General features: G+C 49.5%; 1 protein-coding gene across 22 annotated transcripts in view; it reads right to left on the bottom strand.

Annotated features, from left to right (window-relative positions):
* Zmynd8 (zinc finger MYND-type containing 8) overlaps window positions 1-12,426 on the bottom strand; it is a 193,394-nt gene that overhangs the window by 89,351 nt on the left and 91,617 nt on the right. For 2 of the 22 annotated variants that reach the window (XM_021238970.2, XM_021238977.2), the window contains exon 1: window positions 4,421-4,576. The exons of the other annotated variants lie outside the window; for them this stretch is intronic. In XM_021238970.2, coding sequence (XP_021094629.1) covers window positions 4,421-4,502 — 82 coding nt within the window. In that variant the 5' untranslated portion in view covers window positions 4,503-4,576. Of the gene's footprint in view, window positions 1-4,420; window positions 4,577-12,426 lie in introns of those variants that run through there. 22 annotated transcript variants of the gene reach the window in all.

The following is a 12,426-nucleotide window of genomic DNA, read 5'->3' as shown; positions in this document are numbered from 1 at the left end:
TAATGAGCAAACGAAGGAGGCCCAATTCAGGATAAAAACTGTCACAGATGGAGAGTTGGGGCTGGGTGGCTGCAGACTTGTGGAACACAAGGAAGAGTTTAGGGTTTGTTCTACATAGACCTGACACCCCAGTAAGTCTGCTCAAGTGTCAAGATATAAATCTTTAAGAAAGGTGTTTTTGGAGCTGAGCATGGTGGTGCACACCTGTAATCCTGGCTCTTGGGAGGCTGAGGCAGAAGGACTGACACAAGTTCAAGGCCAGCCCGGGCTACACAGTGAGTTCAAGGCCAGCCTGGACTATATTGTGAGACCCTGTCTCAAAAAACAACAACAAAAAAACAAAGGTGTTTCTGAAGTCAAAGGAAATATATTCTGGAAAAAAACAGTATTCTGGCCAGGCCAAACCAGAGAGTATGTAAGGCAAAAGCTGTGGTCTGTATGCTTTTAGTTTTTCAGAAGATTCTGAGAGGAGACATTGTTCAGTAGGCCAGTGAGGAGAACGTTCAGAAAAAAACAAGGAGTGTCTCACTGCTTCCCAGTTTGCTCTCTGCCACTCGATTTCCTAAGGGCCCCCAACACCGTGACAACAAACAGTATCCCCATAAACATCTCTAGTGGTCCCATCGAGCTGGTACTACATAGGGTACACCCCAACTGTCCTCAGTGGTCCCTTGGTGACACTGAGGGCACCTGCTCCTCCCGGCACCGGCTGAAATCCCTATGGCTGAGGTGCCCTGGGACGAAGGTTCCTGTGACCAGCAGCAGCAATGGTACCTGAGAATGTGTTAAAAATGCTAGTTCTCAGGCCCTGCCCCAGATCGACAGCATCACAAACACAGGGTGGACGTGTCTGAACAAGCCTTCCAGGGATGGTGCTCCATGGAGGGTGTGCGTTGGGGGATGAGTCGGAGGTCCCAGAATCGAGGTCTGCACGAGTGAGCCATCTCCTCTGCTTCCCCACCACTACCCTACAGGGCTGGACTGGAACTTTGTGAACAGCAAGCTACAGCACTGGGAGGTCAGGCCAGGGGATGACACCACATAGGAAAAGGACCCCAAGGCAAGTCTCTCTACCTCTCAAGGCCTCACCTGTAAGACTGGAGAAAGGGGAAGAAAGAGACCAAACCAGAAGTTCTTGCCTAGAGTCCATGGAAGCACTTCAGGGGAGCCACAAATTGCAAGCCACCATTCTGCACACTGATTTCCTAGGCAGTGGGGCAACAGCTTACTTTGCATCCTTAGAGATGCCCTAAACATTAAACACTACCAGGCCAGAGATCTTAAAGTCCTCTTGAACTTTTGATTTTGGGGGGTGGTGCCGGGGATACAACCCAAAACCTAAAATATGCCAGGCAAGCACTCTACTACTGGGCTACATCCCCAAACCTCCTCTTGAAATTTTTTTTTTTTCTTCTTTTTTTTTTTCCGGTACTGGGGATCGAACTCGGGACCTTGCACTTGCAAGGCAGGCGCTGGAACCACTGAGCTAAATCCCCAGCCCACCGCCTCTTGAACTTTAAAATCCTTTAATTCTACGGAAAAGAGGGAGGAAAAAAAAAATTAGAAATTAATATTCTCACAAGCAACTATGAACTGGTAAAAGGTAATTTGCAGAAGCCTACCAGGAAATAAAGGGGAAAGAAAGTCCAGCTCAGTGAGAAGTCAGTTCTGGCCCAAGGCTGCCCACAGTATTCCAGACCTTCTAGTCTCAGCAAAACAGAAAATCCCGGATTCTGGTTTGCTGTTGCAAACATGCTGATTCTCCCTGGAGTTAATGAGAGTTCAGTGGCTATATTCAAGGGGTAGAAATTTAATGGCTTCCAAACAACAGACGCATCTGTCAGCAGCAGGGGTCTTCTGTGAAGGCTCTTAGCAAGGAAAATTGGGAAATGCCTGCTGGATTCAGCATCCTTCAAAGGTATGAGACAGCAAGGAGGTCAGCACTATGACTTAAAACACCTCCTGGCTCCAGAAGGGACTGACCAGGCCTCCGCTGACTATAGGATGGTGGGGAGAAACCTGGCTGTCGTCGTGGTGACGTAGCCAACACAAGGACCTTTTCCAGAAAGCTGAGTCAAAATTTTTTTTTCTTCTTGAATGATTTAATTCTGACAAGGATTCATTGCTGAGTGCATTTTGTCTATAAACTTAGAACAATGACAACAGCCACTGTGGACTAAATCACTGGGAAATGGTTCACCTTTGATCTGAAAGGCTTCTTTCTGCCGCTTTCTCTGGGGCAGCAAGACCAGTGATTCTATGGGCTTGGCCCACAAGGAACCCTCCACCTCCCACCCCAGCCACCCAAACTAAGTCTGCCCCTGAATGCCGGAGGGGAGGGAGCAGAGATGGGGGGGGGACCATTACTGAGCAGTGACTCAGGGAAACAGCTGGGCATGGAGCAAGAAGCAGCAGAACTTTCCCCTCCTTGTGACATTTCCCTGAAATCTTAATAATATGGGGAGATCTCTTGGGTATTAAGAGCCAAGCACATGATGAGCTCTTTCCCAAACCTGCATCTTGTGAACCACCAGAAATAATCCCACTCAGCACTTCCTGGATGTCCTTTGATTTAAGAGATGTTTTATTTCAAGATAACCCTGCTCTTAGCTTTCCTGAGCCCTAGGTTTTAACAACTAAGACTTTCTTTTATTACAGGCAATGAATGAGTGACACACTGTTCAAAATGCTTCTCCTACAGCTACCCAGTGGCAGGGCTGGGATTTGAACCCAGTGATCCCAAGGCTCATCTTCCTAACCACTGCAGAAGGGGCTCATCCTCAACTCTGTTAGCAAGAAGACTTCCAAATTTAGGATCCATGATTTCAGAGTTCACTCTGGTTTTGCCTTTTTTTTCCCCTCTCAACTGCAAATGGAGGTACGGGGGCAAGGAAAGTCCACAGAAAGACTTCCAGAAACTTAAGAAAAGTGGAAAACTGCAGACACCGTTCTCTCAAAGGTAGCCCCTAAGAGCACATTCACGGTCCAATCTCCAAAAGGGAGCATCAGAACCTTTGATGAGCTACAGAGAGCCTAGGGGCTCAAGGACCACGCCCCTCACCCCTTCCCAGGCCACACCAGGCACAACTGTCCTCCACCCTCATCCGGTCCCTGAGTCATAGCACTAGCTGTTCTCTTGGGTCTAGGAAATGACACACTTAACAGGGAATTGTCTCCTCCCTCCAGGGAGAGGGCCACAGCTGAAGGCAGCAGCTTCATGTATTTTCCTGGGTGTTAAATTTCCTTAATGATGTCCACAGCCAACCTGCTGGGGCCTGAATACAAAGTAAAGTTGGGCACGGCAGTCACTTGAGTGAGGTGATACCCATGTGGCTGGCCAGCTCTGGAAAATTGGGGCAAGTCAGAGGCGCACATGCCTGTGGACTAGCTCACAGATGAAGGCAAAGGCCCGTAGTGGCTAGGAATCTGCTCTCTGGCATCAAACAGCACGCAGAACATAGTTCTGCTCTTCCCAGCAGGGTGACCCTAAGGAAGTCACTTAACCTCTCTGGACCTTCATTTTTCTGAACAGAGGGAAGGTATCTTACAGAGTTATCAAAAGATTAAATGTTAATTCAGGCAAAGCTTTTAGTATAATACCAGGTAACGGTAACTTTTTTTAAACCAACATTCATTCCTCCTGCTCTTCCTCCTCCCCTACAAACACCTCGCTCCAAAAGCAGAGCTAGCTGTCTCCCAAGAGCAAGTCAAATCAATCCTACAAGTTCAAAGTTGAAGGCACGAGGCTATATAAAGTGGAAAACAGAATGACTGCAGGATAGGATATCTGAATTTCAATCAGAATGTACAAATTCAAAGGCAGGGTCAGAGGCAGCTGGGCCCCAAGCCCAGTCACAGGGAGCACTGGCAGTAGCCACTGTCGCAGTGTACAACCTTGCTCTAAACAGGGCCACACGCAGCTGCTGCCACAACGGTGAGCTGGTTAATCATTGCAAAGCGATTCCCAAAGATACAGAGCAGGTATCCAAGCAGGCCTCCCTCCACAGGAATCTCAGGCCTTCCTCACTCAGTAATTACATCATAAAGAAACAAAAGCCCAGAATTTTTTCTCAGCGCTGAAAGCTGACAAGCTGGAGTAAAGGCTGGGGGCAGGGGACAAAGGTATCCTTAGAACCTCCAAGCCTAGAGGAACTTGTGCATTAAAACACCTCACAAGGCAAGCAGAAGTCTTCATTGCTCAGGGCTTAGCTTCAGACTCAAGGATCAGGCTGGCTGCACCTGCCCACCTGGGCCTGCCAGTCCTAGGACCAGCACCTGAGAGCCTGAGCCGCCCGGAAGTGTACTGAAAAGGAACTCAGGCTGCAGGATGAAAGGCTCAGTCACTCCCCACTGGGGAAGATGTCATTTCACCGGGAATGCTGCGAGCGAGGGGCAGGCCACCCAGGGAAGGAGCACCTACCTGCCATGGTGACCACGTGGCTGCTCGGAGGGGCTGGCCACTCTTTTTCAAAAGAGAACAGTGGCTCACTCACGGCAGACATTCCTGCTTCCGGCTCCTCAGCGGCCTCTCCCAGGGGGAGGAGGAAGGAGCAGAGAAGACCGGCTAAGAGTCACCACTTACCAGGCCAGCCCTGGTCTTGTACATTAGGTCGCCCAGCAGGGCAAGGACACCGTCACCTCTGCATCAGGCAGTCTGAGGCAGACTCGCCTGCATGTCCCTGGGCCTTTGGCTCTAATTTATCACCCTCGACAGCAGCACCACTAAGCTGAAAGACTTCAGTGCACTGCACCAAAGAGCCACTTATTTCTATGGATGTGAATAAACCCTGGCTGGAGCATGGGCACCAGAAGGGGGGACTCTGGTTTGCATGTTGGATGTGTTTTTAATTTTTTTTAATAATTGTGTCCAATGATCTTCAGTCCTGAAGTGCCTCCTCCTGGAAGTGAGGAAGCCACCCTGGATCCTCCAGGAATAATCCCACTAGACAGCCTTTTCGGCCCCTCTCTCAATCATGCAGAAGTGGTGATTAAAGGGCACATTCCTCGGTAAAGGACGAACTTCCCAAACTCGCCCGGCAGGACGGAAATTGCCTCCATCTAGGGAAAAGAGGCTGATTTGCAAATGAATTCTGTGTTTAGCCCTCCACCCCAGAGGCACTTCCAAGCAGGGCTTTTCCTCCTCCTCAGCTGGGAGGAGGCCCAAGGAAAAAATGAAAACATCGCAACAGGGATTTCCGGGTTCAAGAAGGCCAAGCTCAGTCCAACTTTACAGAGAGGCAGGGCCGACTCCCGGCAAGATCACACAGCCCCTCACCCGCCCCACAGCGGACCCCAGCCCGAAGGCTGTGGACAACACGGACACCTATTTGAGGCCCTGCCAAGACGCCCACATCACAAAGAGAATGTGGAGTAACCGGCTGCCTTTGGCCTTTACAACACCGCTGGTTCCGGAGGCTGAGGCCTGTTTGCATCATTTGTCCAGGCTGCCAGGTGGCCCCAGCCCCACCCCACATGGCTGGGGTTCTGGAAAGCTCAGGTGCCCTGGCTTTCAAATTGCACTGGGGAACTGCTGCATCATCGGAGAGCCAATTCAGACACAAAAAGACGATCTGTGCCGGCAGCAGCTGAAGCACAGAAATGGGTTGAGAAAAGAAAGGCAAATGAAGACGCTTCAGAAAGGGGGACAGATGAAGGAAGAGGAGCCACTGGAACCAAGCAATGTTCCCCAGCACCCTGGGAGAGTCACCCTGGGTGACTTTTAGAAGTCACCGTGATGTTGGCAAGTAAACACTGAAACTAGGAAGAAGGAGCAGACCTCCCATGGTCAGCTCGTCCTGCCTCAGCTTTTGGAAAGCAAAGATTTCAAATCCAGAGTGTCAGCTACCCTGGTCAAAGGGATGTGTTAACATGGCGAGGACATCATCATCTACAGGCACAGCTGTGTCGACCATAGACCAGAGCAGCTACCACGGCCTGGCTGCGGAAGCAGAAAGCAGGAATCAATAGCCGGGTGACATGCAGACCATCACGAGGCAGCCACACAATGGGATGGCAACAGTCGTGCATGTCTATGACATGGCATAGCACAAAACCCTAGGGAAAAATGGGCAAGCAAGGAACCTAGATCCAAGAAACACAGGCCATGCGGGCTCTGGGTTTGCAGAGGCTCAAGGAACACCCAGGAAAGCAGTAAACTCTGGACTCCTCTGATTTCTTTCTGATCATGTTCACACACTCAACTATGTAAGATATTTTTCAATGGCTACAGGGAATAAGGATAATAATGTTTATGGAACACTCACTGCCAGCTACTGCCTCAGCCTGGGACCATATCTGCACATGCAGCACCCAGCAAAAGCTCAACATATGTCTCCAGGATCAGTCGGGTGCCACTTGTAAGGGACTCTGGTGTTCTAGAACAATGTAAAGCAGAGGTTCTCAGCAGAGTTCCCCATGGAACACTCGGCAATGTTGAGACATTTTTCAGTGTGAAGGCTGCAAGGAGCCTTGTGGCTACTGGCAATTAGTGGCCAGAAACCAGGGATGCTGTTGGATGCTGCTAAATACCTTCTAGGGCAGCCCCATGACAGAGTATTCAGGCCCCAAATGCCTATGGTACTGAGAGGCTGAGAAACCCAGGGATCAGGCATCTTCCAATGAGCTACCCGGCAGGTCTAACCTTGAGCAAACACACAACCCACAGCGGCTGTGCATTCATCACAAGGAAAATGATTCCTAATGTTTCACCTGACAGCTGACTTCAGATTTCAAAGAGAAGAAAACAATGGTACCAGTCAGTCAGCAGTCACTGAGCAACTAACGTCTGGGATCTGGGCCATCAGGCAAATGGTCAGAATGGTCAGAAGGATGCCTCTGCCCTCCTGGAAGGACAGGAGAACACTGGCACCCTTTCGTTGAGCACTTGTGATTTGGGAGGCACTGCTGTAAAGACAAACAGCAATTAATTAACTTCCAGTACCTAAATTCTACAGGAAGTGGTCTCTGGATGTCCCCACTTCACAGGTAGGGCAACTGAGGCCCAGAGAAAGCAGGCCCATGGGGAAGTGGCTCTTAAGTATGGAATGACTGAGAAACCGATTACAGAAAGACAAAAAGCTGAGCTGGAGAAACATGACACTGGGGGAAAAGTGTGCAGCCAGGGAAACATTTCTCTATTTCCTTTTCAAACTGTACTCTTGTGCATTCACAACCATTGTTCACTAAAAAAAAGACTTAAGAATCCTCCCCAAAGGATCCCATTAGGTTGGAGACCCATTTTATGGGTGAGGCTCAGAGAGGTAACATCACTTCCGAGCTAATAGGCGAGCAGACTTGCCCAGCCTCTGTTGAAGCTGGGGCCACTCCAAAGCCGTTGGTTGCACAGGTCAGTTGCCTCTGGCAGGGTTCTGAGTGCCACTTGGTAATCCTCCATCACTGAGGGCACACTTGGCCAACATGTAAAGTCAACACAAACCCAGCGTGTGGGCTCCACAACCAGGCCGCTAGCTCTGAGTCCAAGCTGAGCTCTGTGCCCTTGGACAGATTACTTACTTCCCCTCTCTGAGCCTCAGTAGGTTCAACTGATAACTATTTACGATCCTAACAGGGTTGTTAGGACTGAATGAGACAAACCAGGCACACTGAACAGGGTCTGGCACACCACAGCACCATGCTCATAGCTATTATTTATTATTCCTCTGGTGGCAGAGAAAAGACACTGAGACCCAGAAACCTCAAATCGGTTTCCCCAAACCTTTTCGCATCCTCTCCACGACCTGTACCAGACTAGAGTATTTCTCCCCACCCTGTTTCTTGGGAAAGTTCACAGATGAGAAACACAAATGTCCATTCGAAGTAAATCTTCTCAGGCTGACCCAGTTCAAAGCCAGGCTCAAAATCCCTCCAGGGCTCAGGATTTTCACACAGATCAGAGAAGAACTCTTCAGCTGGCCCCCAATCCCAGCCCTCCCCTCCCCTCCCTGGACTCCTTCCAAAGCGCTCTCCTCCATGGCTTATGACAGGCTTATGACAGGCCTTGGGCGGATAACTCCTGGGCAGCCGTGCGGCCTTGGGCAGGTCGTATCACCTCTGACCTTCAGCCCTGCTTACCTGCAAAATGCATTAACCTTGGGGGAGAGAAAATGCCTATGAGGTACCTGGTACCTAACAGGTGCTCTCCCTGCTGGCCTCACCTCTGCCTGTTCATGTTCAGCCCAACCTTCAGTCATCACCTTGGTCCGAGCCTGGGGACCATTCACTGACTGCCCTCCTTCCTCACTTCCTCCTTCCTCCACAGTACCGTCTTCAAGCCTACAGAGATAGGCACGGCCCTGCTTACTGCCCTCCTCCTGGGGCTTTCCTGAGCCACTGTATTTATCCAGAGCCACACTGTGGCTGGATGGTGGCACACACTGTGGGAGACTGAGGCAAGGGTCACAACTTGTAGCCCCACATGGGCTACTTGGGAAGGCACTGTCTCAAAAAAAAAAAAAAAAAATGAGAAAAGGCTGCAGAGAGAGCTCAGTACAAAGGCCCTAGGTTCAATCCCCAGCACCACAAAAAAACCACAAAATTGCAGTGTCCCCAGAGAATGGGTTCCCCCAACCCCGTTCCTTCACTCCCTCAATTCCAACCACAATGGCCTCCTGTCTGCTCCTCAGACAAGCCAAATTCATCTGCACTCAGCTACCCTCTCCATCTAGAATGTTCTATGCCTAATCTTCTCCATAGTGTCAACGTCAACTTTTGCCTCAAATGTCACCTCCCCAGAGAGCAGGCTGTCCCTGACCACCCCAACTCCAGCCTCCTTATCCTGTGATCCCAATGGGGTTTTTCCCTTCCCCACAGTCATCTCCAATTGAGAGTTATCAAAAATCTTCCTTTGCTGGTTCACTTGCTTATCTCTCCTCTGGGCCAAGAGAACTGTTGATGTCACTGTCTGTCCTTCGCTGTGCCCCAGCCTGGCTAGCCGACTGTCCTCAAACCTCACAAGTCAGCCTGAGGAATGGGAGCAGCAGGGCAGGGTTAACAGAGCCCCTGGGCCGTGCCAGCCACCCACAGGAAACTCCGGTTTTTCTGCCCCAGTCTCAGTCCAGCAAACCCAGTAGATGTCATTTCCCAAAAGAGAGCCTGGTCACTTCAGGGCCCAAAGAGACCCCAGAACAGGAAATACCCCTTTCAGCGCTTAATCAGCTACTCTGTTCCTTGCCTAAAGCCCCATTCCCCCAAAGGGGGCTGTAGGTGAGGAGGTCTAATCTAACCTGGGTGCCATGGGCCCTACACCAAGCAAAGTTATACAGAAAAGCCCAAGGGAGTCCGGGTCTCCTCACCACTCCTCCCCCGGCTTCTCAGGGAGAGCTACCATTTCGGACTCGCCCAACTGTGAAAAAGAGCAGCAGCACACTCCAGGGAAGACACACTTCGTGCCAGAGGACGACAAGCTCTTCCCCCTCACCAGAGATGAGTTTATCACATTTTCAGTCTCGGTTCTTTGCCCCTGTGAGTCTACAGATCTCTTTGGTGACGCCTCCTAGGAGGGTCCTCTGCCTCCCTGGGATTCTCCAATTCTGCCCCTGTGACAAGAAGCAAGGGCCCATCCCACAGGTACTGATCCACAGATCTGCAGCATTCATAAGGGCTCAGCCTTGAATTGGGAAAGTAAAACATTTTTCAAACATATCTTCCCTCCATTGCCCTGCTCGGCGGGCACAAGTGGAGAGAATTCATTCACACGGCTCTTCCCAGTCTTTGTCTAGTTCCCTCTAGTTCCCAAGTTGGCACCCCCAAACTTGAGTCTAGATTTTAAAGGCACATTTGTCACACAACACCCCTCAGCTCTCTGATCCCGACCCAAAAAACAGCAACCTGGTTTGAAAGACATCCCCCCAAATGAAGTGTACAGTGGAGAGAGTTAGGTGAGAGTCATGAAGGCAGAAAATAAACCTAGGTCAGCTGGAGTAGCAAGAGCTCTATGCTAGGGGACCAATGATCTCCAGGGGAGCTAGCAGTGGCCAGATCCACCTAGGAGGACCTGCAGCCACAGTCCAGCCAGAGGTGGCCACCTCACACCGCAAGCCAAATCCAACTCACCAATGGCTGGATGTTTCCAAAATCTGACAAAGTGGTCAATATTTAAAAATTGGTAGGGCTGGGGATTTACCTCAGTGGTTTCGCCACCTGCCTCACAAGCACAAGGTCCTGAGTTCAATCCCCGGTACCAAAAAAAAAAAAAAAATTAAAAATTGGTAGAGGGGCCGGGGATTTAGCTCAGTGGTACCGCCGCCTGACTTGCAAGCGCAAGGACCAGAGTTCGATCCCCGGTACCAAAAAAATAAATAAAAATAAAAATTGCTAGAAACAGGCTGGGCATGCTGGCTCATAACTGAAATTCCAGTACTCTGGGAGGTTGAGGCAGGAATGTGGGTAACTAGGTGAGATTCTGGGTTTTTAAAAATAAAAATCCCCATCTGGGGATGCAGCTCAGTGCACAGGCCCTGAGTTTGATTTCCAGTACAAAAAAGAGGAAGAGGAAGAGAAGGGAAAAAGAAGGAAGAGAAACAGGTAGAGGAAGAGGGGAAGCAGGAGGAAACAAAAACTGAGTTTTAAAACTCAGATTTCGGGGCTGGGGATTTAGCTCAGTGGTTCCACCGCCTGCTTCACAAGCACAAGGACCCAAGTTCGATCCCCAGCACCAAAGGAAAAAAAAGAAAAAAAAAAACAACCAAAAAAACTCAGATTTCTAGTGTCTGTTAAAAAATAAAATAAAGCTGGCTGGGGTGGAGCACACCTACAATCTCAACCTGCAAGAAAGATCGAGTTCCTGGTCAGCCTGGGCTACAGAACCCTGTCTCAGGAAAGTAAAATAAAGTAAAATGAATAAATCCCAAGATCAGGCTACACAAAGCCCCCATTTCTTACAGAACAACCCTCTAGGTGGTCCCACTTGGTGGAACTCTAGATGCCCTGCTGGACAAGGTTTCCACTATTCTTAACTTTCAGATAATTCAATTAAACCCTGAAAATTCCCGCGCAGGGCTGAGGAAGCAAAGAAAGGCCGTAAGGCAAATAGAAGGAAGAGATGAGGGAGATTTTACCAGGCTGGCCAGCTTCCAGCAAGTCCCACCTCATACAAATTGTATAGATTTGTTTGTATATTTGTGAGCATGGAGGGAGGAACACAGCTGAAAATATATCACACCATTAACACTGGTTACCTGGCAAGAAAGGGATTTTGGCTTCTTTGCATACTTTGACTTGTTGCAAGGAGATGCATTGATTTTATAATTTGCAAGAAAATCCAACAAATCATTTCCCCCCCTGGCTTAACGTTAATTAGTTTACAGCCGTTGGAAGGAAAGAAGCATGCACTGAGCAGCTGCTAAGCATCACCAGCTCCTATCAGCTCCAAAGAGGTGAGAGAGACCTGGTCCCCACTTGGCTTCAGGGAGATGAATAATTACAACAGCGCATGCCCGAGGCAGGGGAGAGGGCAGTCCAGCTCTCCAGCCCACTCTGCAACTTCTCCACAGTTGGGGCCAACATGCCTGAGGCTTCAACAAGAAGTAACCGCTTGGGAAGGTAGGAAGAACACAGTCTCTGGAAGTCTTTTCAAAGAACAAACAGGCCCAGAAGGGTCTGATGAAGCAACCTGTAAACACCACAGCAATCATCCATGGAGCAATTTCTATGCGGTACAGTTCCCTGGCTAGGAGTTTCCACCTACACGTACCCAGCACAGCCCTCACCATAAATCCACTCATCTTACGGAGGTTACAGAACAGTGCTGTCAAGAAGAACTTCCCATAGTGACAACCATGGTCTATACTATTCTACATGGGGAGTTTTTCTTTTTCTTTTTTAATCCCCCAGTACTGGGGACTGAACTCAAGCCCTGGAGCACACTAGGCAAGGACTCCAGCACTACATCCCCGGCCCTGTTTATTTGGAGACAGGATCTCACTAAGTTGCCCTGGCTGGCCTTGAACATGCCATGCTCCTGTCTCAGCCTCCTGAGAGTAGCTGGGATTACAGCGTGTGCCACCATGCCTACCTTGAATTTGTTTTTCTTAATGTAAATTTAAATGGTCACACACAGTTGTGTGGCTACCACACTGGGTGGCAGAGCAATAGAAACTTAAAATCCAGACAATGGAAGAGAACTGCTAGGAAGCAGGACCATTCAGAAAACATCTTCCCATCCCTGTGTGAATTGGGGATTTGGTAGTTAGATTTAAGGCATAAGGATGTGATATCTAGGAATGTAAATATGGACTTGTCTTCCATTCCTCCCTGAGTTTGGCTTGGAAATTCTCAATGCTTCTGTATGCATAAGCATTTCTGATCAAAGCTGATCACATTCATGGGCAATTGAAGGAAAACCACCACACCCACCACCCACCCATCACCACCACCCCACCCCACCTCCCCAGCTAGACATGGAACCCAGGACCTCCTTCCTATATGCTG

The sequence above is a fragment of the Heterocephalus glaber genome, unplaced genomic scaffold (assembly GCF_053883595.1).
Source record: "Heterocephalus glaber isolate CG9 unplaced genomic scaffold, H.glaber_assembly_v1.0 deba00001673, whole genome shotgun sequence".
Taxonomy (NCBI): Eukaryota; Metazoa; Chordata; class Mammalia; order Rodentia; family Bathyergidae; genus Heterocephalus; species Heterocephalus glaber.
Note: the sequence above shows the minus strand (reverse complement) of the source record. Positions and strands in the feature narration are given on the sequence as shown.